Source organism: Papio anubis, chromosome 6 (genome assembly GCF_008728515.1).
Source record: "Papio anubis isolate 15944 chromosome 6, Panubis1.0, whole genome shotgun sequence".
Taxonomy (NCBI): Eukaryota; Metazoa; Chordata; class Mammalia; order Primates; family Cercopithecidae; genus Papio; species Papio anubis.
The window spans coordinates 50238238-50265633 of record NC_044981.1 but is presented as its reverse complement, the minus strand read 5'-3'; the positions used below and the strand labels follow the sequence as shown (position 1 = coordinate 50265633).

At 36.3% G+C, this 27396-nt stretch overlaps 1 protein-coding gene across 1 annotated transcript in view; it reads left to right on the top strand.

Annotated features, from left to right (window-relative positions):
• PKHD1 (PKHD1 ciliary IPT domain containing fibrocystin/polyductin) overlaps positions 1 to 27396 on the top strand; it is a 629203-nt gene that overhangs the window by 276028 nt on the left and 325779 nt on the right. The window contains 1 exon segment of the mRNA XM_021937365.2: positions 15225 to 15362. Coding sequence (XP_021793057.2) covers positions 15225 to 15362 — 138 coding nt within the window.

Genomic DNA, 27396 nt, shown 5'->3' with positions numbered 1-27396 from the left:
ATTTTCTTAATCCAGTCTATCATTGATGGACATCTGGGTTGATTCCAAGTCTTTGCTATTGTGAATAGTGCCGCAATAAACACACCTGTGCATGTGTCTTTATAGCAGCATGATTTACAATCCTTTGGGTATATACCCAGTAATGGGATGGCTGGGTCAAATGGTATTTCTAGTTCTAGATTCTTGAGGAATCGCCACACTGTCTTCCACAATGGTTGAACTAGTTTACAGTCCCACCAACAGTGTAAAAGTGTTCCTATTTCTCCACATCCTCTCCAGCACCTGTTGTTTCTTGACTTTTTAATGACTGCCTTTCTAACTGCTGTGAGATGGTATCTCATTGTGGTTTTGATTTGCATTTCTCTGATGACCAGTGATGATGAGCTTTTTTTCATGTGTCTTTTGGCTGCATAAATGTCTTCTTTTAAGAAGTGTCTGTTCATATCCTTCACCCACTTTTTGATGGGGTTGTTTTTTTCTTGTAAGTTTGTTTGAGTTCTTTGTAGATTCTGGATATTAGCCCTTTGTCAGATGAGTAGATTGTAAAAATTTTCTCCCATTCTGTAGGTTGCCTGTTCACTCTGATGGTAGTTTCTTTTGCGATGCAGAAGCTCTGTGGTTTAATTAGATCCCATTTGTCAGTTTTGTCTTTTGTTGCTATTGCTTTTGGTGTTTTGGACGTGAAGTGCTTGCCCATGCCTATGTCCTGAATGGTATTGCATAGGTTGTCTTCTAGGGTTTTTATGGTTTTAGGTCTAACATTTAAGTCTTTAATCCATCTTGAATTACCACACATCTACAACCATCTGATCTTAGACAAACCTGACAAAAACAAGAAACTGGGAAAGCATTCCCTATTTAATAAATGATGCTGGGAAAACTGGATAGCCATATGTAGAAAGCTGAAACTGGATCCCTTCCTTACACCTTATACAGAGCACTCTTAAAAATATGAGTTGGCTGTGTAATTTCCCTCTTTAATTTCCCCTTAGTGGCTTGCTTTCATTCTCAAGATGAAAATCTCATGGTTTTTACATAGCCTCCAAAGTCCTTCCTGATCCGCTCTCTTGCCCACTTTTCCAGCCCTGCTTCTTACCTCTGTCCTCCAGATGCAGCAGTGTGGGCATTCTTGTTGCTTTTCAGTCTTTTTAAAAAAATATAATTTAAACTTTTCATTTAGATTCAGATGGTACATGTGCAGGTTGGTTACATGTAAGTATTACATGACGCTGAAGTTTGGGATATGAATGAATCCTTTCTTTCACCCAGATAGTGAGCATAGCACCCAATAGATAGCTTTTCAGCCTTTCGTCTCTTCTTTCCCTGTCTAGCAGTCTCCAGTGTCTGTTGTTTTCATCTCTATGTCCATGTGTACCCAAATGCTTGCTTCCGCTTATAAGTGAGAACATGTAGTATTTGATTTTCTGTTCCTGTGTTAATTTGTTTAAGATAATGGCCTCCAGCAGCACCCATGTTGCTGCAAAGAACATGATTTTATTCTTTTTTATGGCTGCATAGTGTTCCATGGTGTATATGTACCACAATTTCTTTATCCAATCCACCATTGATGGGCAGGTAGGTTGATTCCAGGTCTTTGCTACTGAGAACAGTGCTGTGATAAACCTACAAGTGCACGTGTCTTTTTGGTAGAATGATTTATTTTCCTTTGGATATATACCCAGTAATGTGACTGCTGGTTTTAATGGTAGTTCTATTTCAAGTTCTTTGAGAAATCACCAAACTTTTTTTCCACAGTGGCTGAACAAATTTGGATTCCCACCAACAGTGTATAAGCAGTCCCTTTTCTTCACAGCCTCACCAGCATCTATTATTTTCTAACTTTTTAATAATAGCCATTCTGACTGGTGTGAGATGGTATCTCATTATGATTTTTGATTTGCGTTTCTCACCTTTCAGTCTTTTGTATGTATGGAGCTCTTTCCCACTTCTGACTTTTCATCTCTCCTGCCTCCTTTCTCTGGAGCAACTCTACACCTAGTTAACTGCTGCTCGCTTTTTAGGTCTCAGCTGTTTCATCCTTGATCCCTCGCTGTTACTCTCATAGTATTAAGTGTTTTTCTTCTTACCAATTTGCAGAGTTTGTGCCTATGCAGTAAATTTTGCAATTGTGTATCAATGTCTTATTTCCTCCACAAAATTTGTGATTTCATGAGGCCAGGAACTGTGTTTCTTTGGTTCACACAATAGTGAAGTGACAGGTATAGAGCAAGTACTCCAAGCTACATGTTGGGCATATGGAAGCGATAGCTGATAATTGAGTGCCTTTTATGTGCCAGGCACTGTAATACTTTTTTATGTGGAATTTTGCTTAATTTCTCCTGTTACCCCCATGAAGTATTATTTCTCTAGTTAGTCATGTATAAGTGAGTTAAGCCTGGAGGGACTTGGGACACAACTGAGAAATTACTGGAACTGTAGAACTACTGAGACCTTTCATATGTGTGGGCTGTTGGTGGGTGTGCATCAGTGGGATTCTGGCCATTTGGTAGTTAGGAGCAAATGAGGACCGTAGTTTATCAGAGATGGATGGGCGCTAGAACGAAAGAAGAAACAGACATAGTCTTTTTTAGTTTGAAATGTTGCCTGGGCTTTGCTATGATCATTTTGGTGGGTATCAGAAGCAAATACTAAAAGGACTTCAGATCTTACTTCTTTCTTCTTCCAAAACTCATCCCATCAATTTCATTACCCCATAGCTCACATCTGTAATCCCAGCACTTTGGGAGGCCGAGGCTGGCAGATCACCTGAGGTCAGGAGTTTGAGACCAGTCTGGCCAACATGGTGAAACCCCATCTCTACTAATAATACAAAAACTTAGCCAGGCGTGGTGGTGGGCACCTGTAATCCCAGCTACTAGGGAAGCTGAGGCAGGAGAATTGCTTGAACCCAGGTGGCGGAGATTACAGTGAGCCAAGATCGCACCATTGCACTCCAGCCTGGGTGACGAGAGTGAAACACTGTCTCAGGAAAAAAAAAAAAAAAAAAAAAAAAAAAATTTCTTCTCTATGTGAAGTGGGAGACTTGTTTTATTTATGTTTGTTTCTTTGGCATATATCACAGTGTCTGACAAAGCACTTGGTAGTATTTGCTAAGCGAATGAATGGATGGATGAACAAATGTATAGGTCAGTGAGAATAGCTTTTCTTTATATATTATTTTTCTCCTGGGGTCTTCTAGTCACCTTGGATTAAAAAGAGGAATTAACTCTAAGGACAAGGATTTCAGTATGTTTACCATACAAAGATATTTTAGAGTATTGGGACTTTTGATAGAGGCTGTAGAATCCAGACATTATTGTTAGAATACTTAGAATTATCAATAAACATTCTAGGAACCTTCATGATTTCTGGGACAATATTTGAATTCAAGTGGAAAATAACATATTTTGGAAACCCCAAGCAAGAACTCCTTGCTTTGAACATATGTAATTCACTGGAATTTACAAGAAGACTTTTAAGGGACTTAATTTTTTGGGACTTTCCAAAAAATATGGAAAATATAAAAATGTTGAAAACAATAACAACTTCTACAGAAGTTATTTTGTGCTTTATAAACTATAAGCACTTTATTAATTTAGGAGCACAACACATAGATTGGTTTGTTCAGAAAATATAAATTTTGGTACAAGATATTAAAATAGAAAGTATAGATTATTTACTAAATATTTGTTAGTCAGATACTATATTTTAAACTCTCTCTTAAACATCAGTTATAATTGATATATGTATGTTTAAAAAACAAAAAGGATACAAGCATCTTATTTTTAAGATTTTAATAATCTTTTGGGTTTCTTTTCCTGCATAAGAAACAATTGAGAACTTAAGAAAAGAAGCCAATAACACTGAGAAAAATTAAAGAATCTCATAGTTTTTTGGATATATTGACCTGTCTAGTGTCAAGCAGAGACAAAAAGAGAAGATTTATTTTTCAAAAAAGACCTGATGGGGAGAAATAAACGTATTTGATATAATATTTGATATCTGGACCTTTGCCTAAACAGCACCATTCAGGAATGAATCACTTATTTCATAGATATTCATATTTTTCTATTCAGGGTAAAAGTAAAACATATATTTATTTACTAAAAATTGATCATATTATTCTTCTTAAGGAAACAAATCAAAACAAAAACCCACATAGGAAAATAAGTGCTTAGTTTGGCTTTCAAACCAACTGTAACATGTAAAAATTTAATAATTGGATCACCTGAGAGTTGCCAGTTTATGCCTCTTCACATATTAAGCATTATTCGCTACAGGATTGGAGAGGGATTTTATCCCCAAACCTCGTGTTAGTTGGAATTCATTAACAATGTATGGAGGTAATAGAGTTACGTGAATAAAGCCAAACTGTAGTTTAACATCAGAACTAAAGTTTATCAAAATGCATATTGTTCCTTTTTAGGTCTTCTGGGGATTGCAAGGTCTAGGTTTTTTGTTTGTTTGATTGTCGTTGTTGTTGTTTTTGCCTTGAGCCATCTGAGCAAGGTGACAACTATGGACCTTGGTTTAAATAGCAATGCCATGTCAACCACTCTGATTTCTTTGAAGTCTAATGAAGAGAACAACAGCACTGTCTCTAGATTTAAAACAATAATAATAAAGCCTGGGATGAGAGAAGGCACAGAATCTTTTCTATTTTTATGAAAACAGCAGCACCTTCTGGTATTTTCCTTTCAGAATTTGGGATGCAGAGGACTGATCTGATACAGTTGGTAATTTTACTTAAAAACCTTCCTATTAAATAGATTCAAAATATTTTTGAAGAACAGATGGTATAGACTAGAGGAAGAAATAAACATTGTATGTTAAACATTTTATTGATCAATTAAAATATCATAATTTAAAATGTTTATTCTACTATGGGAATTATGCATGTCTGTGTGTGATTGAAAAAGACACAGAAAGAATGTGGGGAGTGGGATGGGGATTTATTGTCCAAAGTTTAAATGGGACTCTTCTCATGAAGTGAGAGTGAGAAGAGCTATTTTTCTTTCCTCCCCTCCCATCCTCCTCTCTCTCTCTCTCTCTCTCTCACACACACACACACACGCGCGCGCGCACACACACACACACACACATACAATCAGGCCAGCAGATGGTTTTTCTTCAAGGTGTTAGGAAACTGGCTTTTAGTCTTGAATCGTGTGCCTCTGGGCACTTTGAAACTGCCTCTTCTGCCTATTTTTAAGACCAGTTTGAAAAAAAATGATAGGCAGAGTAGAATAAAGAAACCACCTGTGTGGATTTGATGAAAAAGGCAGACTATAAAGCTAGCAACTCTTTGGAAAGAGTTTAGTTATAGAAAGACTGCATCCTTATCTTCTAGCACATCTCTGTTCAGCTTTTTCTATAAGAGAATGAACTCCAGAGAACTGAATACCATCATCTCAGTAAATTAGTCTACTTGACACTAATTTTCAATCATGTTCATCTTTCATCTCTATGAAGTATTTATGTATAAGAGTTTCCATTCTATTTTAGGAATACTTTCCTTGGATGTATGATTCATCTTTATAAATTATGATAGACTATTTAGATAAATTGTTAGATGCCTCCAAAGTTAAACAAGACCACAAAAGAAAGAAAATATCACCAATCATTGTGTAAAATGTATATTTAAAGTAGTCACTTTGGAGCTAAAAATATTTTCTTTCTACAAAGGAAGATTAGATCATTTAGTAGTGATTCAAATGGCTTTAAAATTTACTTTTCCTTTGGTTCACATATTTAATAGAAAATATAGGGGCCAAGGCTGAGTGTAGAAAAAAAAAACCCATTAATTATGGAAGGTACAGGAAAATAACAAGCCTACAAATAGTCCTTGTATGTCCTGCTCTGCCTGGCATGCCATTGCTCTCCCTCAGAAGTCTGAGCTGTGTCCAAAGTCAGTATAGGCTGCTTTCCTGACAATAGCAGGGTTGTAGTGGAAACTGTCTTCACCACCTAAGTTATGGGGCCTGATACAGTGAATACCATACAAGCAGTGGGTCTGCCTGCCCTAAATTATGCCTGTTCATGTGACCCCATCATTATTCCCAGGATCTGTGCCCTTTGCCCTTGATCTCATTTCTACAGGATTTAGACAAGTGTCAGACCCTTGGAATGCTACACAATAGTGACCTTGATTCCCTAACTTTGCTGGGAAAAAAAGTGAGTTTAAATCTAGTGTTGAACTTATATGGAATGCTTTGTAACTGTGGTAGTCAAATTGTTCTTGATACAAAAGAAGCCCCACCCCTCTTTCAGAGACATCTGTCTTTCAGTCTGGCTCAGGTTTTCTGGTCTTGAGGCTACTTAATGCATTTCTAATAAAACTCCAAGTCTTTTTTGTTGTTGTTGTTGCATTTGGTGCATGGAAAAATTCAGGGGTTTCTCCTTATTGTTAACTTTCCAGATATTATTTTTAAAGCTTTAGTGTTCTAATTGTAAAAATAGAACACTTTCAGGAAAAAAAAAAGACCAAAAAGCCAAAACACTGCTTGGCAAAACGCAAAAGGATAAAGATGGTGGTGTTTAGTGCTTGATGGATGAACAAGTGGTTAAAGGGTGTAATTCGGAACCAAGAGGCACCACCCCATGGCTAGTCCTGAGCCCCTTTGGGGGGAAAAGCAGTCTTTAATTACATCTGGAACTCATTAATTCTTTTTGGAGCCTCTTTCCAGATCAGCTCCCCCATCAGCCACCCATTGAGCAACAGAAATTCCAGATGGTTCCCTCCATATGCCAGTGCTCATTCTCTCAAGTAGGATAGATTGGTCACTGACAGAATAGGGTGGAATATCTGTAGCCAAGGCAGGACGGGGTGGAAAGCACTGGAACACACTTAAATTAGAGGTGGTCCATCCCGTATATTATTATGTGAGTTGTATACATAACTATTTCTGAGTGATTGCTCTGAAAAATCTTGAGTAATTTTATGGAAAGGATGTTACTTCTAGAAAATGTGGCACATAGATGCCAGCTTTTGACTCCTGGAAAAAAGAGAAATCCTCTGCAAGTGTCATTGTAGCTGAGAACTGATCAATTTAGACCTGCAGCTGATCTGCTCTGGAGGCTACATTAGGGTGAATTCTTTTGCTCATGTAACTATCTGAAATCTTTATTATTGTGATACAAGGAGAATTCCTTTATGAAAATCTCTGTATGCTATGTGCTTATTTTATTTTAGCAGAATTTTCTTATAAGAGACACATTGGTAGACTCTAGTTTGAAGCATCTGGGAATAAAAACAGAGTTAACCCCCATATAATTAAAAAGTATGTCATCATTTCAAGTATATCACATTATTTATTCATATATATACCTGTCTTCATCTGATGGTGGGAAACATGACTCGCTCATCTTTAAATTCCTAACACCCATCAAGATTTGTCACATTATAGGAAAGAAAAGGAATAAATAAGAAAAAGTGGGGAGATGAATCCAGGGAATTTCAAAGTGAAAAGTGTGGCACCAAAAGAAATAAGACTAATGTTTCTCTTCTTATCTTCATTCTATACTTTTCCTCTGATAGCTATTGGAATTTATGTGTGTGCACACACATGTTTACTTATGCGTGTGTGTGTGTGGTGTTATTTTTGATCATCTATTATGAGATAAATATTATTCTTCTAGGTCCTGAGAAAATAAAAGTGAGAACATCAGCTGCATTCCTGTTCTCAAGTGGTTATAATAGTCTTTGTGTGATTTGTGGGAAATTTGTTGGTACATTTGGAGTTGGTAGGGCAATTAAAAGGAACAATTTTTTCTAAAAGGGGTATAATTTAAACTTCATGTACTTATCATATTTTAGCTGAGAAATACATCTAAAAGCACCACTATCATACTTTTATGTGTATGTGTGAGTACTCTGTGGATGAGAGATAGCATTAGTTCAACAAATTTTATCGTTTTGTACAATCAGGTTTAATAGCTGAATATTGGTTGAATGTGCTATAGGTTGGAACAGATAAAAATCAATTTGTTTAAAACTCTTGCTTTGAGACAGGGAGAATGGAACCAATTTGGAAAATATATTTTAGGATATCATCCAGGAAAATTTCCCCAACCTAGCTAGGCAAGCCAACATTGAAATTCAGGAAATGCAGAGAACCCCAGTAAGATACTGTATGAGAAGATCATTCCCTAGACACATAATCATCAAATTCTCCAAGGTCAAAATGAAAGCAAAAATATTAAAGGCAGCCAGAGAAAGGCCAGGTGACCTACAAAGGGAAGCCCATCAGACAAACCACAGACCTCTTAATGGAAACACTGTAAGCCAGAAGAGATTGGGGGCAAATATTCAACATTCTTAAAGAAAAGACATTCCAACACAGAATTTCTTTTTCTTTCTTTCTATTTTATTTTTGAGATGGAGTCTTGCTCTGTCACCCAGGCTGGAGTGCAGTGGTGTGATCTCAGTTCACTGCAACCTCTATCTTCCAGGTTCAAGCAATTCTTGTACCTCAGCCTCCCAAGTAGCTGGGATTTCAGGTATGCATCACCATGCCTGGCTAATTTTTGTATTTTTAGTAGAGACAGGATTTTGCCATGTTGGCCAGGCTGGTCTTGAACTTCTAGCCTCAAGTGATCCACTTGCCTTGGCCTCCCAAAGTGCTGGAATTACAGGCATGAGCCATCGCACCTGGCCCCCAACCTAGAATTTCTTATCTGGACAAACTAAGCTTCATAATCAAAAGAGAAATCAGATCCTTTTCAGATAAGCAAATGCTGAGGGAATTTGGTACCACCAGATCTGCCTTACAAGAACTGAAGGAAACACTAAATATGAAAATGAAAAACTATTACCAGTCACTACAAAAACTGAAATACACAGACCAGTGACATTATGGAGCAATCACGTAAACAAGTCTGCAAAATAACTAGCTAGCATCATAATGACAGGATCAAATACACACAATATCAATACTAGCATTAAATATAAATGGGCTAAATGCCCCAATTAAAAAACACAGAGTCTTTTAAAGCTGGATAAAGAACCAAGACCCATCAGTGTGCTGTCTTCAAGAGTCCTATCTCACATACAAAGACACACATAGGTTCAAAATAAAGGAAAGAAGAAAAATTTACCAAGCAAATGGAAAACAGAAAAAAAGCAGGGGTTGCAATCCTAGTTTCTGACAAAATGTACTTAAACCAACAAAAATGAAAAAAGACAAGGGCAGTACATAATGGTAAAGGGTTCAATTCAACAAGAAGAGCTAACTATCCTAAATATATATGCACCCAATACTGTAGCACTCAGATTCATAAAGCAAGTTCTTAGAGACCTTCTAAGAGACTTAGACTCCCACACAATAATAGCGTGAGACTTTAACACCCCACTGACAATCTTAGACAGATAATTTAGAACATTAAAAAAGATACTCAGGACCAGAACTCAACTCTGGATAAAGTGGACCTGATAGATATCTACAGACCTCTCCACCCCAAAACAAAGGAATATACATTCTTCTCATTACCACATAGCACTTACTTTAAAATTGATCATATAATTGGAAGTAAATCACTCTCAGCAAATGCAGAAGAACTGAAATAATAACAGTCTCTCAGACCACAGCACAATCAAATTAGAATGTAAGATTAAGAAATCTATTCAAGGCCAGGTGTGGTGGCTCATGACTGTCATCCCGGCACTTTGGGAGGCTGAGGTGGGTGGATTGCCTGAGGTCAGGAGTTCAAGACCAGCCTGGGCAACATGCTGAAACCCTGTCTCTACTAAAAATACAAAAATTATCCAGGTATGGTGGAAGACGCCTGTAATCCCAGCTACTCGGGAGGCTGAGGCAAAGGAATCACTTGAATCCAGGAGGCAGAGGTTGCAGTGAGCTGATATCACACCACTGCACTCCAGCCTGGGCAACAGAATAATGAAACTCTGTCTCAAAAAAAAAAAAAAAAAAAAAAAAAGGTCTCTTCAAAACCACACAACACCATGGAAATGAACAACCTTCTCCTTCTCCTGAACGACTCTTGAGTAAATAGTGAAATGAAGGCGGAAATCACAGAGTTATTTGAAACTCATGAGAATGAAGATATACTGTACCAGAATATCTGGGACATAGCTAAAGCAGCATGAAGAGGGAAATTTATAGCACTAAATGCCCACATCTAAACCGAGAAAGATCTCAAGTTAACAATCTAACATTACAACTAAAAGAACTAGAGAACCTAGAGCAAATAAATGTCAAAGCTAGCAGAAGACAAGAAATAACCAAGATCTGAGCTGAACTGAAGGACATAGAGACATGAAAACCCTTCAAAAAATCAACAAATCTAGGAGCTTTTTTTTTTTTTTTAAACTAATGAAATAGACTGCTGGCTAGATTAATAAAGAAGAAAAGAGAGAAGATTGAAATAAACACAATCAGAAACAACAAGGGGGATATTACCACTGACCCCAGAGAAACACAAACAACCCTCAGGGAATATTATAAACACCTCTTGCACATAAAGCAGAAAATTTAGAAGAAATGGATAAATTCCTGGACACATGCACCCTCCCAAGACTGAACCAGGAAGAAATTGAATCCCTGAATAGATTAATAATGAATTCTGAAAATGAGGCAGTAATAAATAGCCTATCAACCAAAGAAATCCCAGGACCAGGTGGATTCACAGTTGAATTCTACTAGAGTTATGAGGAAGAGCTGGTACTATTTCTACTGAAACTATTCCAAAGAATTAAAAAGGAAGGACTCCTTCCTATCTCATTCCATGAGGTCAGCATCATCCTGATACCAAAACCTGGCAGAGATATGACAAAAAGAAAAATTCAGGCCAATATTATTGATGAACAACAATGCAAAAATTCTCAACAAAATGCTGGCAAACTGAATCCAGCAGCGCATCAAAAAGCTTATCCAGCATGATCAAGTAGGCTTCATGCCTGGAATGCAAGGTTGGTTTAATATATGCAAATCAGTAAATGTGATTCGTTACACAAACAGAACTAAAGACCAAAACCACATGATTATCTCAATAGATGCAGAAAAGCCCTTTGATAAATTCAACATACATTCAAATTAAAAACTCTCAATAAATTAAGTATTGAAGAAATATACCTCAAAATAATAAAAGGCATATGTGACAAACTTATAGCCAATATTCTACTGAATGGGCAAAAGCCAGAGGCACTCCCCTTGAAAACTGTCACAAGACAAGGATGCTCTCTCTCACCACTCCTATTCAAGGTAGTATTGGAAGTTCTGGCCAGGTCAATTAGGCAAGAGATGGAAATAAAGCATATTTAAATAGGAGGAGAGGAAGTCAAATTATCTTTGTTTGCAGATGACATGATCCTATAGCTTGAAAACCCTATTGTCTCAGCCCAAAAGCTTCTTAAACTGATAAGCAACTTCAGCAAAGTCTCAGGATACAAAATCAATGTGCAAAAATCACTAGCATTTCTATACAGTAACAATAGACATGCCAAGAGCCAAATCACAAATGAACTCCCATTCACAACTGCCACAAGAAGAATAAAATATCTGTGAATACAACTAACAAGGAAAGTGAAGGACCTCTTCAAGGAGAACTACAAACCACTGCTCAAAGAAATCAGAGATGACACAAATAAATGAAAAAATATTCCATGCTCATAGATAGGAAGAATCAATATCATGAAGATGGCCATACTGTCTAAAGCAATTTATAGATTCATTGCTAGTCCCCTTAAACTACCATTAAGATTTTTCACAGAATTAGTAAAAACTATTTCAAAATTCATATAAAACCAAACAAAAGTCCGAATAGCCAAGGCAATCCTAAGCAAAAAGAGAAAAGCTAGAGGCATCACATGACCCAACTTTAAACTACACTGCAGGGCTACAGTAACCAAATAGCATAACAAAACAGCATGGTACTGGTACAAAACAGACACATAGACCAATGGAACAGAAAAAGAAGGCAGAAACAAGACTGCACGCCTACAACCATCTCATCTTTGACAAACCTCAGAAAACAAGTAGTGGGGAAAGAATTTCCTGTTTAATAAATGATGCTGGGAGAATTGGCTAGCCATATGCAAAAAAATGGAAACTAGGCCCCTTTCTTAAACTATATACAAAAATCAACTCAAGATGGAATAAAGACTTAAATGTAAAGCCCACAACTATAAAAACCCTGGAAGAAAACCTAGGCAATACCATTCAGGACATAGGCACAGGCGAAGATTACATGATAAGATGCCAAAAGCAATTGCAACAAAAGCAAAAATTGACAAATGGGATATAATTAAACTAAAGAGCTTCTGCACAGCAAAAGAAACTATCATCAGGGTAATCAAGCTACAGAATGAGAGAAAAATTTTGCAATCTATGCATCTGACAAATGTCTAATATCCAACATCTATAAGGATCTTAAATTTACAAGAAAAAAAAACCCCATTAAAAAGTGGGCAAAGAACATGAACAGATACCTCTCAAAAGAAGACATACATGCAGCCAACAGACATATGAAAAAAAGCTTAACATCACTGATCATTAGAGAAATGCAAATCAAAACCATAATGAGATATCATCTCATACCAGTCAGAATGGCTATTATTAAAAAATCAAAAAACAGATGCTGGTAAGGTTGTAGAGCAAAAGGAATGCTTTTATACTGTTGGTGGGAGTGTAAATTAGTTCAATCGTTGTGGAAGATAGTGTGGCGATTCCTCAAAGACTCAGAGGCAGAAATACCATTCGACCCAGCATCCCATTACTGGGTATATACCCAAAGGAATAGAAATCATTCTGTTTTAAAGACACATACACACATATGTTCATTGCAGCACTATTCACAATAGCAAAGACATGGAATCAACTTAAATGCCCATCAATGATAGACTGGATACAGAAAATGTGGTACATGGATATAATGGAATACTATGCAGCCATAAAAAGGAATGAGATAATGTCCTTTGCAGGGATATGGATGGAGCTGGAGGCCATTATCCTTAGTAACCTAACACAGGAACAGAAAACCAAATACCATATGTTCTTGCTTGTAAGTGGGAGCTAAGTGATGAGAACACATGGACACAAGGCAGGGAACAGCACACACTGGGGCCTGTCAGAGGGCAGGGGGTGGGAGGAGGAAGAGGATCAGGAAGAATAGCTAATTGGTTCTGGGCTTAATACCTGAGTGATGGCATGATCTGTGCAGCAGGTCACCCTGGCACAAGTTTACCTGTGTTAACAAACCTGCACATCCTGCTCATATATCCCTGAATTTAAAATGAAAGATGAAAATTAAATAAATAAGTAAATAAATTAGAGGCAAAGCCCTCTTGTTTTTTACAAGTTTTGCTTCAAATAATTCTTAAAGTTATGAACCCATAAAATGTATGCTAAACCTAGAACATTCTCTAGGTACTTCACTCTTTTATTTGAATATTTTGAAAAGTGCCAGAGATGAGAGTAAGATATATATTTATTTTTATCTGTTTAGCTTGATCATTCATTTTGTACCAGTCACCAATGAGCTCTTGAATTTAAGGTATGTAGGGGATTAAACTCAACAGATCTGGACGACATTTATTTAGTGTCTTTATCTTCAGTATTGCAAAAACACTAGGAATTTAAAAAGAAAAAGAATGATCTCTTCACTTAAGGAAGTCAGAGTGGGAGAGGAAGTCATAATCACACTGAGGACTAGCCCAGTGACAGTTACTTCCTCACATACAATAGTGTATGTATATAATTTGAATAATGTGTCTCGGTACTCTGATAGATGCATTACAGTGTGTCACTGAAGTGTAAAAGGGAGAGGTTTTTTCCCTAGGGAGAGTGGTGGAGCCAGCGAGGAGAGAGAATATCTTGCTAGCAGAACTAATGCTTGCTTTGCATCCTGATGGGATAGGACCATACTTTGAGAACCACTGCTCTACATCTAACTGAGAGAAAAGGGGAGGGAAAAGGCATACAGAATTTATGGACCAGGCCTAGAGATGTCATACTTTAATTCTTCCCACATTTTATTGGCTACAACTCAGTCACATGACTTCATCTACCTGCAAAGGAGGTGGAAACCGTAGTCTGTGAACTTAGGAAAACAAGAGAAATGGTTGGTTTACAACTCTATAGTCTCTGCCACAGGAGGGCATGGCCATTCTTATAATGCAGGAAGCAGGGAGGGGCTAGGAAAGACAACTCATGACAAGTTAATTTGCTTGGGCATATCCTTAAGAAGGGCAAGTGCACTGTTTCCTAGAATGAGAGATGAGATTATATTAACAAAATAATTCCTTATAAATCTTTACATGTGTTGGTGATTATGGCACTAGAAATTTAAGCAAAAATCTTTATTTTATGTCATTAATTAGTGTTGAATTACTGCTAAATTTCAAAAAGTAACACAACACTTTGGCATACATGAAATACTGTTTTAAATGAAAATGTTGTATTTGTATATTACTCTATAGTAAATCTCAGGCAAAAGCTATGATTATTTCTTCTGAAGTTATATGAAGACTGCTTTTATGAAAGGGGAAATAAAACATAATGATTTTAAATTTTCCAGTAAGCTCTATAAGCCTGGCAAGCTAAGGGACAACAGTAAAAATAATAACATCAAGTGTTTATTAAGCATGCACCATGTACTTTGCCTTACACAATGGGACTTAGGGAATTAGATACAGCTTACTAATATTGTATAAGCATTTTCAATCTATTAACTCATTTAACCCTCACAAAAGTCCTATGAACAAAACAGTTATTTTTAGTATTATTCCCATTCCACAGATGAGAAAACTGAGGCACAGAGCGATAAAGTTATTTTCCTAGACAGCTAGTAAGTAGCAGAATTGGTATTCATATCCAAGTAGTCTGCCTTCAGAGGCCAATGTCATGTCTACTGCTCTGTATATCCCTGAAGCTAGAACCAAAAGTGAAGATACAGGAACAAAGGGTAGGGAGCTCATTCGATCTGTGTGTTTCCACTGCAGTAGACTCACGGCTGCTGTTTGGTGCGTAAGTAGTGCATTTTGTCCATGAATGTGGTGTGTTAAGCAATGGTAGCATTTATCAATCAGAACTGATTTTCCTGTTCAGTAAGGCCTAGCCTTTGGCAGACTATTCATTCTTCCAGTTGCTATACCTGTTCTGGTTTAGATAACACTGTATGCAGCTCCCAAACTGCTGGGAGAATCCTAGAATAAAAGACGTAATTCTTGTTTTTGTGACATATCTGAGCAATTTCTTTTTCTTCCACAGACAGAACTGTCCTCGTGGATACAGATCTTCCATTCTTCAAAGGGCTGTATGTGATGGGTACCTTAGACTTCCCTGTGGACAGAAGCAATGTTCTGAGTGTGGCATGCATGGTCATTGCAGGAGGGGAGCTGAAAGTTGGTGAGTAAAGGCACAAGGATTGCAAGCATGTTGGGAATTATACTCTGTGAGAAGGGGCTCTGGGAAACAAATGGTATCATCAAGCAGGTTGCTTAACAGAGTCTGGGGAGGGTTAAGGTAGTAGTGAGTGTACTAGTAAAGTTACTCTTTGGCAAGCTTTACACGTGGTCACAGGTGGCTTGTATTGGTCATTCTCTCATGCCCATGCACTATCAGGCTGTTTCTGGTCCGCCTGCTGCTGCTCATTCCAGGGCTTTTTTTTTTTTTTTTTTTTTTTTTTTTTTTACCTCCTCCAGGCTACAGATCAAGTCTTCCAGTAGGTTTTCTTTGTGTCAGAATATGCCTTTAACTCACTCTTTCAGAAGATATCATAGGATGGATTTGATATCATCTGATCAACTAACTCACAATAAAATTTCAATTGCTGTCTTAACAATTTCCTGAGAAAATATACTTGAAAGCAAAGCTATGTGCTAGCACTTTACTGGGACTAATAATCCCAAAGACATGAGAATGAAGGAAAAAGAAAAGTGAGGAGGAAAGTGAGGGAAAGCAAATACAAGGTAGTCATAGCTTCTTGAAGAAGCATGCTTGGTTTGCTTGGTTATGTGGGATATCTTGAGAGAAGCCTTATTAGAACCTCCATATCTTGGGACAATATGGGGGAGGTAGTGAGGAGAAGGCAAGCATCTCACCTGGCCCATTCCACACCATTAACTCCTCTGACTTTGTTATTTTTATGGCTCCCTGGGTAGCTAGTGGAAGGACCAGAGAATCAGTAGGTGCCAGGAGATGAGGCTCCTCTTGCTGGGAAGCGGATCATGTTACTGGGGCCCCAGGACAGGCAGAATGGAATGGATCTGGGGTAGTGTATTAACCAGATTTGGCTTACTTAATTAAAAAAACCTGAAATGTTATGGGTAGACTATATACTTAGAACTGTTGTAAGCGATGGGTATAAATGCTGAAAAGACATGTACCCTGTCTCCAAAGGAACTACTTTAGAACTTTAGTAAGGCATTCTACTTTGCCCCAGGAAGAAGATTAAAAGAGAATTCCCAGAAAAAAATCATATCATATTCCAAAGAAATATATCTCTAGTGGTAAGGAAATATTTAGATATCGTTGTTAGGTAGCATGAAAATTTTAGATTCTCTGTTGGGAGAAAATTCTAGATCTAATTACCTGAACAAAGGTTAAGTCACTGTAAAAAGATTTCTGAAAAAATATGGTCAATCCTTTTCTTAAATACTTCCAGTGACAAAAAAATCAAAACCTTTCAAGGCAACCTGTTCCCACTATTTAAAATCCTATTAGAATTCTTTTTGTTCCATTAAGCTAAAGTCTATCTTCCTCCAATTTCCATAGGTTCAGGCTCTTCCTCTTGAGCCATTCAGGACAAGTATCATACTCCTTTTAATTCTATAGCACTTCATTCACATCTTCTTGAATCTTTTCTGTTTTAGGTCATACAGTATAACCATGGTTCATAGTTATTGCCGTTTTAAGTATTTTTTTTTTAGTGTATGGTACAAAACTGCAAATACAGGAAAACAAAGAGAATTATATGGTGGAAATGAAGTGATCACTCAAAGTTTCCGAGTGCAAATATTTCCAAGTGCAAATATAACCACAATTAATATTTTGGTGTTTTATCTCAAAATCATTTATTTTCTTACACATACACACACACACACACGCATATATTTCAAAATGTAGGGCATATACTTTGACTTTTTTTGATCCTATATAAACAATGTAAGAATTTCTGCAACTCATTGTATTTCAAAGGCCCAACTTTAATGATTTCAACGTTATATAATATATGGGAATATATAGATATGCATGCATGTATAATAATTTAGCCATTTTTCTCTTGTTGAACATCTAAGATATTTCAGACTTTTGTCCTTGTAACTCACTCTGCAATGAACATTCAATAATTAAATCATTATTCATATCTTCGTTTCCTTAGGATGGGCTTTTAAACATGAAATTAATGGGCCTAAGGATAAGAACATTTTTTAAAGGTTTTTAATACATGCTGCCAAATTGCTTTTCAGAAAAATTTTACAAATTTGTACACCCCATTTCCTATAGATTATTATGAGATTCCCTCTTTCTTGCTGGCATTGCCTCTAAACACAACTTTGTTTTGTTTAATTCCTCTGAAAGCCAGGGAGAAAGAACTATTCCCAGGTGGGATCTGCCTATTCTGAACAGAATGAAACGAGTATAGCAGTTAACAGAATGGGCTCTAAGTCAAATGGTGGAGGGACCAAATCCACCTTGGCCACCTATTGGCTGTTTGACCTTCAGCAAGTCAACCTCTGGGCACCTTCATTTCGTCATCTGCAACGTATGTAGGATAACAGTAGAACCTTCCTCAGAGAGATATTAAACATAACAGCTCGCAGGAAATGCTTGGTATATGGTAGGTGTTCAATAAATGTTTATCAGCCAGGGTGCCCACAGAAAATATATGTCATAAGCATTAGACAGTTTGAAGGGATTTAAATAAAGGAATGATTTACAAAGATCCAAATGGGATGAGGTATACCCTAAGGCTAGTAAAGCCACTTATCCTTACTACCTCTTGCCATAAAGGACTGAGGAAAGAATGTTACAGGAACCCAGAGATAAAGAGAAAGGTTTAGAGATGGTTGTCAGATCACCCCAGAGGCATGGCCTTTGTATGGTTGGGATTCACCCGGTACAAGGAAGGAACTCCAGGAATAAACAGTCTTATCTCATTCTTTTGCTTCCCTCCTGTCTTCTGCTTGTGCTACCATTTGGCCACATCCGACTGGAAGTCAGAGTAAAGGAGAACTTGATGCAGTACACAAAGGTCAGCCACATCCTGGGGCACTGGGTAGGGTGGAGAAGCACAGAGCTTGGAAATGGAGGTGTCAACAAAAGCTCTCCAGCACAGCTTCCAGCTATCAGAACAGATATGATTCTTCTGTTAATAAAGCCAAATATTAAACTGACTTCTTTATCCAGCCAGGTCATGCTGTTAGTCCTGCCAACTACATTGTTGACTCTGATTCCTGCTCTTTTTATTTGTGCTGCCACAAATACGTATCTCTACATTGTACAGTTGTGTTGGGCTTATTTTGTTTTCTCTTGGGTTTTGAGGGAATCTAATGGCAATACTGTTTACCCATATCTTCATTTAATTATTTCAGTTCATCTTTCTACACTGGAGATATTCTCTTGAAGTCTGGTCTTTTCCTCACAGATTACTATCATTTGCCCATTTGTTTAACATTGTGTAAAATCCTCATTAATTAATTGAGAAATATTAAATAAAAGTGAACCCTGTTCTTGTTACTACAAAACTTATTTCCAGTTGATATCTTCTATTGCAAAGATTGATCTCTTTTTTCGGTAAGTTATATTTGGATTTCTAAGGTCACTTATTACTATAATATGTAGCTTGCTGCCTGAAAAATTTGTACCTTTGAAGGTAAGTGACACTGTGCCACTTTCCAGTTTTACTTTATATATTTCAGGTCTCATTAAAAAATTTCTCCATTCCCAATTCTATTTTTTACCCCTCACTAGATAGTGGTGTATTCTTTTTCTCCTTGCTTCATCCATGTGTTCCAGGCCTAAAGGTTGGTTATTGGAGCCCATCTGCCCAATCCTATGTGTATTATGCCTGAAGGAAGACTTTCAACCCATCTGTCCAATTTTACCACACCCTAAAGAAATCCCAACATGAAACAGATAATAAGACTAGTTAGTAAATAAACTTAATAGATTTGGACATTGGCACAGAGTGCTGCCAGTGTATGCCTGCTATCTGATACCATTTGATCCAAGTCCCAACATTGTAGAATTATATTTTCTGGTGGTCCTGCTTTTTTTTTTTTTTGAGATGGAGTTTTGCTTTTGTTGCCCAGGCAGGAGTGCAGTGGCGTGACCTCAGCTCACTGTAATCTCTGCCTTCCAGTTTTAAGTAATTCTCCTGCCTCAGCCTCCCAAGTAGCTGGGATTACAGCCGCCCGCCACCATGTTGGCTCAGCTAATTTTTGTATTTTTATTAGAGACAGCGTTTCACCATGTTGGCCAGGCTGGTCTCGAATTTCTGACCTCGTGATCCACCTGCCTTGGCCTCCCAAAGTACTGGGATTATAGGCATGAGCCACCACGCCCAGCTGGTGGTCCTGCTTTTAAGGCAGCTGGTGCTGGCAAAGGTATCAATGGACTTTTAATAGAGTTGAATCATAGAATGCTAGAATTAGAAAGGAAGCTCAAGATCAAAGCTTTGCTTAGAGGGCTACAGCTGCATCACAAATGCCAAACTCAATTTCATTCTTCGTTCAGTGCTTGTCTCATTAGTCTGATAAAACACTTAAGATAAGCTTAAAGAATTACACATGTGTGTTCATTCTTTCATTTATCATGGGTTTACTCAGTGCCTACCGTGTACCAAGTACCATGGGGGATACTGGGCATATAGAAACAGAAATCATGAACCCGAATTTTCAAGAGATGTCTCAATAAAATGGTGTGACAAATGAGTAAAAACATGATTGGAAGGGTCATGTCTTCCAACCTAGAGGGAGCTTAAAGATAAAGGAAGACCTGTGAACAGGTACATATTTTAGATGAGCATTATACTTTCGGGAAACTGCAGGGAATGAGTATGTCTGGATAGCCGGCTTTGTATGAAATGGTGGTTGACCTGATATACTATGCTAAGGAGTTTGGATTTTCCTATGAAGGCAGTGGGTAGTCACTGGATAGTTTTAAGTAAGGAAGTGACATGATTATATTTATTCTTGGAAAAATTAGTGCTGGAAGTGTAGAGAATGCACTTAAAAGGGACACAGTGAAAAGGGAGAAGTCTACTGAGATGTTTTAGGAAAGGAATTGTAAGGGAGTGAACTAAGGTTTACTCTTTAACAGGAGTTAAAGAGGAAAGAATGAATTAGAGACACATTGAGGGGGTAAAAATCACTAGAACCTAGTGATAATTTTGATCTGAGGCAAGGAGGAGTTGTTTGGGATATATCCAAGGTTTCGGGTTGGGAGATCTGGGTCAATGGGGATGCCAAGAATGAGTGCCCTTTCCTCACTCTGTTAGTTGAATGGCCCTCGGCAAGTTATATGAACTAGCTGTGTCTCAGTACCCTTATCTCCAAGGTAGAAATAATAATAGTACATATTTCATAGAGGTTTTAAAAAATTAAATGAGTTAATATTTATTAAAGTGCTTGAACAATGTTGAGTATACAGTAAACTTTATACAGTGGTTTGTTAAGTACCCAGACTCATAAATCTCAAGGTTAGATTTCAATGAAAGATGCAAGTGATAATACCTAAAGGGCAGGTAGATTTATGAATAAAGAAACCAATGAGAAAGGTCTGTGCTAAATGTACATATTTGAGGATCATCAGCTCAAATGTGAAATTAAAGATGTGAATAAAATTGGCCAAACAGATTTTGTGGATAGAAATTTTGAGGAGCACCGGTCTTTGAAGGGTGGTAGAGGAAGCTGAGTTCAGGAACAAGAATGGAAAAAAAAAAACAACAAACAGTTATATAGGTGGAAAGAAAATGAAATGACAAGAAAATAATATCTTGAAACAAAGAAGGCAATTTACAAGAGGAAGTGGTCAGTGATATGAGATACAGTGGAAATGACAAAGAAAATAGAAAAGAAAATTGATCATCTTATTCCAGCTTTTTGTTTTTTATAATGGCTTATAAATATAGTTTTGACACAAATTGTTACTTTTCATGTAAAACATAAAAATGCAACATTTACTCCTTCAGGAGCAATAACTTTTCATAAGCTCAATACCATTTATCTATTCTTTAACAACTTTATTTTTTGGCTTTAGTATAGCCTGAGGTGTCATTGAACATATTGAATTTCATGGTTGAAAATGAATAGTTGTCCAAATTGAGTCATGGCATCAAAACTTTATGGGATTGCTTTCATGAATAACTGATTTTCTTTTGGATGGTGAAATGAAATGGATAAACAGATACTAAGGAGAAAATAATTCCTCTGATATGGTGATTTTCCAAAGTTTCCTTTGTAGATTTGTCCCTTCCTCCTTTATCTCCTCCCCACCTCCCTCTTTCATTGAATGCCAACTCAGAGCCAGGCATTCTTTCTGGCATTTGAATATTCCACAGTGAACAAGACGTTCAGTAGTGAACAATTCCTGCTTGCATTATTTTATTGGGGGAAACAGACAAATAGTAAAATAAATGAGGAAGATAAGTTTAGATAGCAATACATTCTCTGAAAGAAACTAAACAGGAACATTAATTAATGAGAGATCCAGGTTGGATGTTGGCAACCATATGTTAGATAGTTAGTAAAGACCTTTCTAACAAGTCAATGTGACATCAGACTGTAGAGACAAGAAAAAGCTAGACCTGCAAAGATTTGAACAAGAGCATTTCAGGCTGAGGGAGAGTTAGTGCAAAGGTCCCGAGGGAGAAATGTGCTTTGTGTAGTAGTTGTGAGGCAGAAAGGCAGCCCCTGTAGTTGGAGAATCGTAAATAGTAGTGAGTTTATAGTGAACATCATGAGTTTCATGGGCCAGATTTTATATAGAGTGTTGCTTTCTAAAGCATTAAAGAACAAAATGAGTCCAAATTATGCTGAGAATTGCTACTTATTGATAGTCTCTTGAGTATGGCTTTAATAAGACAGAAATTAGCTTCATAAATATGGAAGTTCCAGAGACATGAATTATGATTTTAGTTTAGTAACTCATTGTACATTTCTGGAAAATACCCCAATAGTAGATTCATAACTGTGATGTTGCAAATCTCTGTGATTGTTTGAAACATCTGTCTCGTTTTATTGGTAAGGAAACTGAAATCCAGAGAGATTATTGATTTGTTTCAAGGTCTCAGAGCTGACAAAAAACAAGACCAGGACAAGTGGCTATTTTAGCTATCTTAAATATCGTCCTTCAAGCTTTTGCCCAAGGACTACCTTTACTATTTAATGGCAAAAATCACAATTACTTTTGCACCAATCTAATATGAAGGCTCTCTTGTCTCCATGCGGTAAATTTCAGCGTACCTTTCCTTCTGGTCCATGCTACTCATTCATGTTGCCATTATTGCATTCAGTGGTGACATGAATAGCATTAGTGTCTATCTCTATTAAATAATTAATTAGTGTCTTATCTCCAGTAAATGATAGACTTCATCAGAACATTTTATAACCCTAGTACCTACTGCATTGTAGAATTCTGATAATATGCTGTTATGACTAATAATCTATACACAAGTGAATGGGCATATTTAGGTTTGTCTTTCAGCTCACTGCCTTTTTCTTGGAAAACATTCAATCTCCTTAGACTTAAATGTCTATATCTGTGAGGAAGAAATTATGGTGTTAATGTTTAGATGACTACAATATATTTATCCCCTATGCGAAAGGAAAAAAGGAGGTATAAAATCAAATTGAAAACGTTGGTGTCTTGTAGGAATTCAAAGTATTTTCATTTTTACAATCTGTTAGAACAGGAAAACCGACTTAAAAATGTCCCCAACTCAAAGCTTGTTCAATAAACACTTGTTTGTTGATTTAAATGTTTTTTAAAAACATATAAAAGCTTTGCCCATGAATAGCTGTCTGAGTCCATCCCTTTCATCAGTGTCTCCTCTTATATGAGACATTGTGCCCATGCTTTAACAAACGTGTTCCTTGTTGTTTTAGATATCAATGCTGTTAACTTGTTATTGACTCAAACATTCAACTCAATAAAGACTGTTTTAATCTTGTACTTTTAAAACTGCGAATGAAAAATCTTCTTTTAATACTTTTTAGGAAGACTTCAGAGACGGGTTACCAATAATAATACATTTATATTAATTATTAAAATAATATAAATGTATCATTTAAATAATATAAAATAATAATAAATTTATATAATTTTATAAAGTTTTTTTGTATTGTAAAAATACATTTGTGAGACAAATATTCTGATGGATATTTACAGCTTAATAGAACCCTCCTTGATCCCTAAGTCAACAAGATATGCCCCAACCATTGCCATCCCTGGGGACACAGCAGTTCATTGTTCCTTTGGCCTGTCACAACCAGGTCACATGATGCATTATCTAGTTGCTCAGTAATTATACTAGGCACTTGGCTTTTATCCTAAAACTTGTCACATATTGTTTTTCAGGGTCAGTGATGGGTATTTGTCAGTCCTGTCTCACATTTGTAGCCAGGAGCCTAAGGTCATCATTAGCACATGCCTTTGATTGTCAGGAAATGAAGTACTAGGTATATGGAAGTTTCTTTCATTGCTTCCATGATTGGGACTTTCTCAATCCTAAAGAAGAAGAAAAATCCATACACAGTTTATTGCCTTTCAAACTGACAGTTCTGTAAGGCTCATTGGATGATTAAGTAATAACAAGGAGACAAACCTGAGAAAAGTGTAGATTAAAACATATCCTCCAGCTTAAAGCCACAATACCCAGTAGTCAGACCCATTGAGCAGCCAGAGAGAATCTTGTATGTGATGTTCATTTAAAAAAATATATGAAGTTAAAAAGTATGTCCTCCTTCAAATTTAACTATGATTAGAAAAAGACACAAATACCCACGCATGCAATGTGTAAAATATAAGTGTACATAGATATCTGCAAAATAGATGGTTTGTTCAGTTTATTTAGATGGACAGTTCCCTAATCAAACTAACAGTTGCTTGATAAAATAAAAAGGTGACACAAAAGGGATGTGACTTTTAAAGCTGTTACTTATTTAGCCGTAGGAGCAAAAGTGTAAAAGCTTTGCCCCTTAGAGGTACAGGAAACGCTAAAACTCATTTCTGTGCCTGGAGAGTCCCTAATAAGGCTGGCAGCCAACAGTTAAATAATACTTATTTCAAAATGATATTAGGAATAGAAAGATCTGTTTATTTTCTGATGGATATTAGTTCTCTCATAACATCACATTATCCTTAAATCTGTGTGTGTGTGTGTGTGTGTGTGTATTTTTAATATATTTTTTAAGCCAAACACTAATACAAATAAAGATTCTTCTGTCGTATTGGGACATCAGTCTTTACTAAAGGCATTTGCAGTAATCATCTTTCCTATTTTAATAATTTTTAAATCAGTCTTTCTTAAACTGTACTTTTGACTCATGAATCCATATAACAGTAATATAATATTTCTTAGGAATTTATTTAGTTATTAAAATAATTAATCAAATAATAAATTTATTATAAAATATTTAATTTTGCATACAAACAGAATAATTTTAAGAAAACTAGTGAATAAATTAATGAATGAATGATTTGTTTTTTTAGTTAGAAAACTTACAGGAATGTTTCAGTTTAAGGTAAACTTTGTGTTTTCTGAAGTTCCTTGGGCTGGACATTGAAATAAGTAGTCACTTAATATTTTTGCTTTGAAATGTCTAGTGTCTAGCTAGTACTTTAGGAATTAGATATTACTTGCTAGGAAGAACTTGCCTTATTTTTTTAAGTTTTCAAATTTAAAGGTTAATTTTGAATAACTGTGATACCTCCATGGTTACTATTACTATCTTTTTTACAACTATTATTAATACTGCTAAAAGCCAATATTTTTTAAAAACATGTATCATATACAGACACTGTGCCCTGTACTATTAGCATGGACTAAATCATTTAACCCTCACAAAAAATGGATGCTATTATTGTGCCTATTTTATCATTGAGGAAACTGAGGCTTAAAGAAATGAGGTAATTTGCTCAACCTTATGGAAGAAGTTTTAAGAATTTTTGTACATTTTGCAAGTAGTGAATGAATCACATATTTTCACATTTATTTTAATATTCCATTATTGATAAGTTGAGAGGCCTCATTAAAAATGAAAATTTGTCAGCTTGAATAAAATCACTGTATGAGGGGTTGGACATTGTCATTTGATAATGCCTACTGATTTTTATAACCAATTTTTATCTTACTGGACTGCAAGCCCCATTCTACCCTACATTTATTTTCAGATGGAATCAGTTCTATTGGGGAGGAATGTTTTAGGAATAAGCGGGTCAAATATACACTGCGAATTAAAAGCTACTTCAGAAAAAAATGTGTGCTGCAATTTACTTGGTTCAGTGCTATTTACCGGCTTGGGTTTATATGATAGTAAGAAGGTTCTAGAGGCTCTGGTCTGGAGAAAATCGCTATTGCAGGGCATGAGAAAAATAGTTATGCTTTGGGTAGAAGTTCAACTTCCAAAGTCATCACCATTTAACCCACTTCTGAGGACAAGGGAAAAATGTACAAAATTTATTTTTGGGGTAATTTATTTATCTTTCATGTGCAGTCAAGGTATTTATAGAGTTTTAAGATTAACTCAGATAAAAAATACAAATTATATAAAAATACAATTTTTGCTTTGGAGTCAGTGAATAGCACCTGGAAAATAGTATATTCAGAAGATGTGACTAAAATTTTGGCCAGTTTCCCCTCTTTTGATCAACAAAACTCATTGAAGAGTATTCTTGGAACATAGTCATTTAATATATTTTTATTAATTGTGGAAAATGACACACATATACAACAAATTTTATAAAATGAAAAATATATGCTTAGTTAAACATTATAAATCCAGTCTACTGGATATGTAGTGAGATCTCATTCTTGTTTTAATTTTTATTTCTTTTTTATGATATGATTGAGCATAGTAGAATGTATTTATTATTTATTTGAGAGTATCTTGTTTTGTAAAATAGCTGTTCTCTTACTCTTTTTTAATGATGAATGTACCTGTTTTATATTTATTTACCGAAGTTATTTATATATTTTGGAATGTATCTTTTGTCGGTTATATGTAGTACAAATATCTTTTCCCACTCTGTGGCTTGCTTTTTTACTTTCTTTTTTCTTTTTTTTAATTCCTTTGAGATGGAGTCTCGCTCTGTCACCAGACTGGAGTGCAGTGTGGCGCGATCTTGGCTCACTGCAACCTCCACGACAGGGATTCAAGCTATTCTCCTGCCTCAGCCTCTTGATTAGCTGGGACTACAGGTGTGTGGCACCATGCCCAGCTAATTTTTGTATTTTTAGTAGAGACAAGGTTTCACCATGTTGGCCAGGATGGTCTAGATCTCTTGACCTTGTGATCCGCCTGCCTCGGCCTCCCAAAGTGTTGGGATTAAAGGCATGAGCCACCACATCCAGCTGCTTTTTTACTTTCTTAATGGTATTCTTTGATAATTGGAAAAATTAATATAGCTTACTTTTGAAATTTTTTGTTACGAATTATAAATTTTGGTGGAACTATGGTCAGAAAACAAATGCTGTATAATTCCAATTTTTAAAAATTTGCTAAACTGCTTTATCATATGATCAATTTTTAAAAATGTTTGTGCATGCTTTAAAAGGATGTACATTCTTTGTGGGTCTAGTTTTCCATCTATGCCTGTTATGTCAAATATGCAAATTGCATTATTCAAAACTGCTGTATCATTACTGTATTTTTTTTTTTTAACAACAGTTGTGTTGGCTTTACAACAAGTTTTATAGGTATATCCATTTGTCCTTGTAGTCCTGTTGATTTTTGCAGTATATATTTTTAAGCTATAATGGTAGGTACATAAATGCTTAAAAGTTGTAATTTACTGGTGAAGTTAGTCTTTTATTACTATGGGGTATTTCTCTTTATTCCAATTGTTTTCTCCAGGAGGGTTGGTAAAAATTACCAAGTTAAACATTTCTGGAATAAAATGTCTTCAGATAAACTCTGCTGGGAGTACATAGTTCCTTCTTGCGCTCACTGAGAGAAGGAGGCAATCAGGTAAATGGCCCTTACAATATAGTTTTAGAAGTACTGTGGTAAAACATGGCATTCTGTGATAGCCCTTAGAAGGTCACTTAGCCCAGACTTAGTTGACAAGGCCCTTTCCAGAAGAGATGGCATCTGAACTGGGTTTGAGAGTATGTAAGAGTTGGCCGTGACAAAAACAGGAATGAAGGCAGAGAGCGGCAGAAGCAAGGGAGTATACGGTTGCTTGGGGACTTGTACATTTCAGCTATTAAGTATGT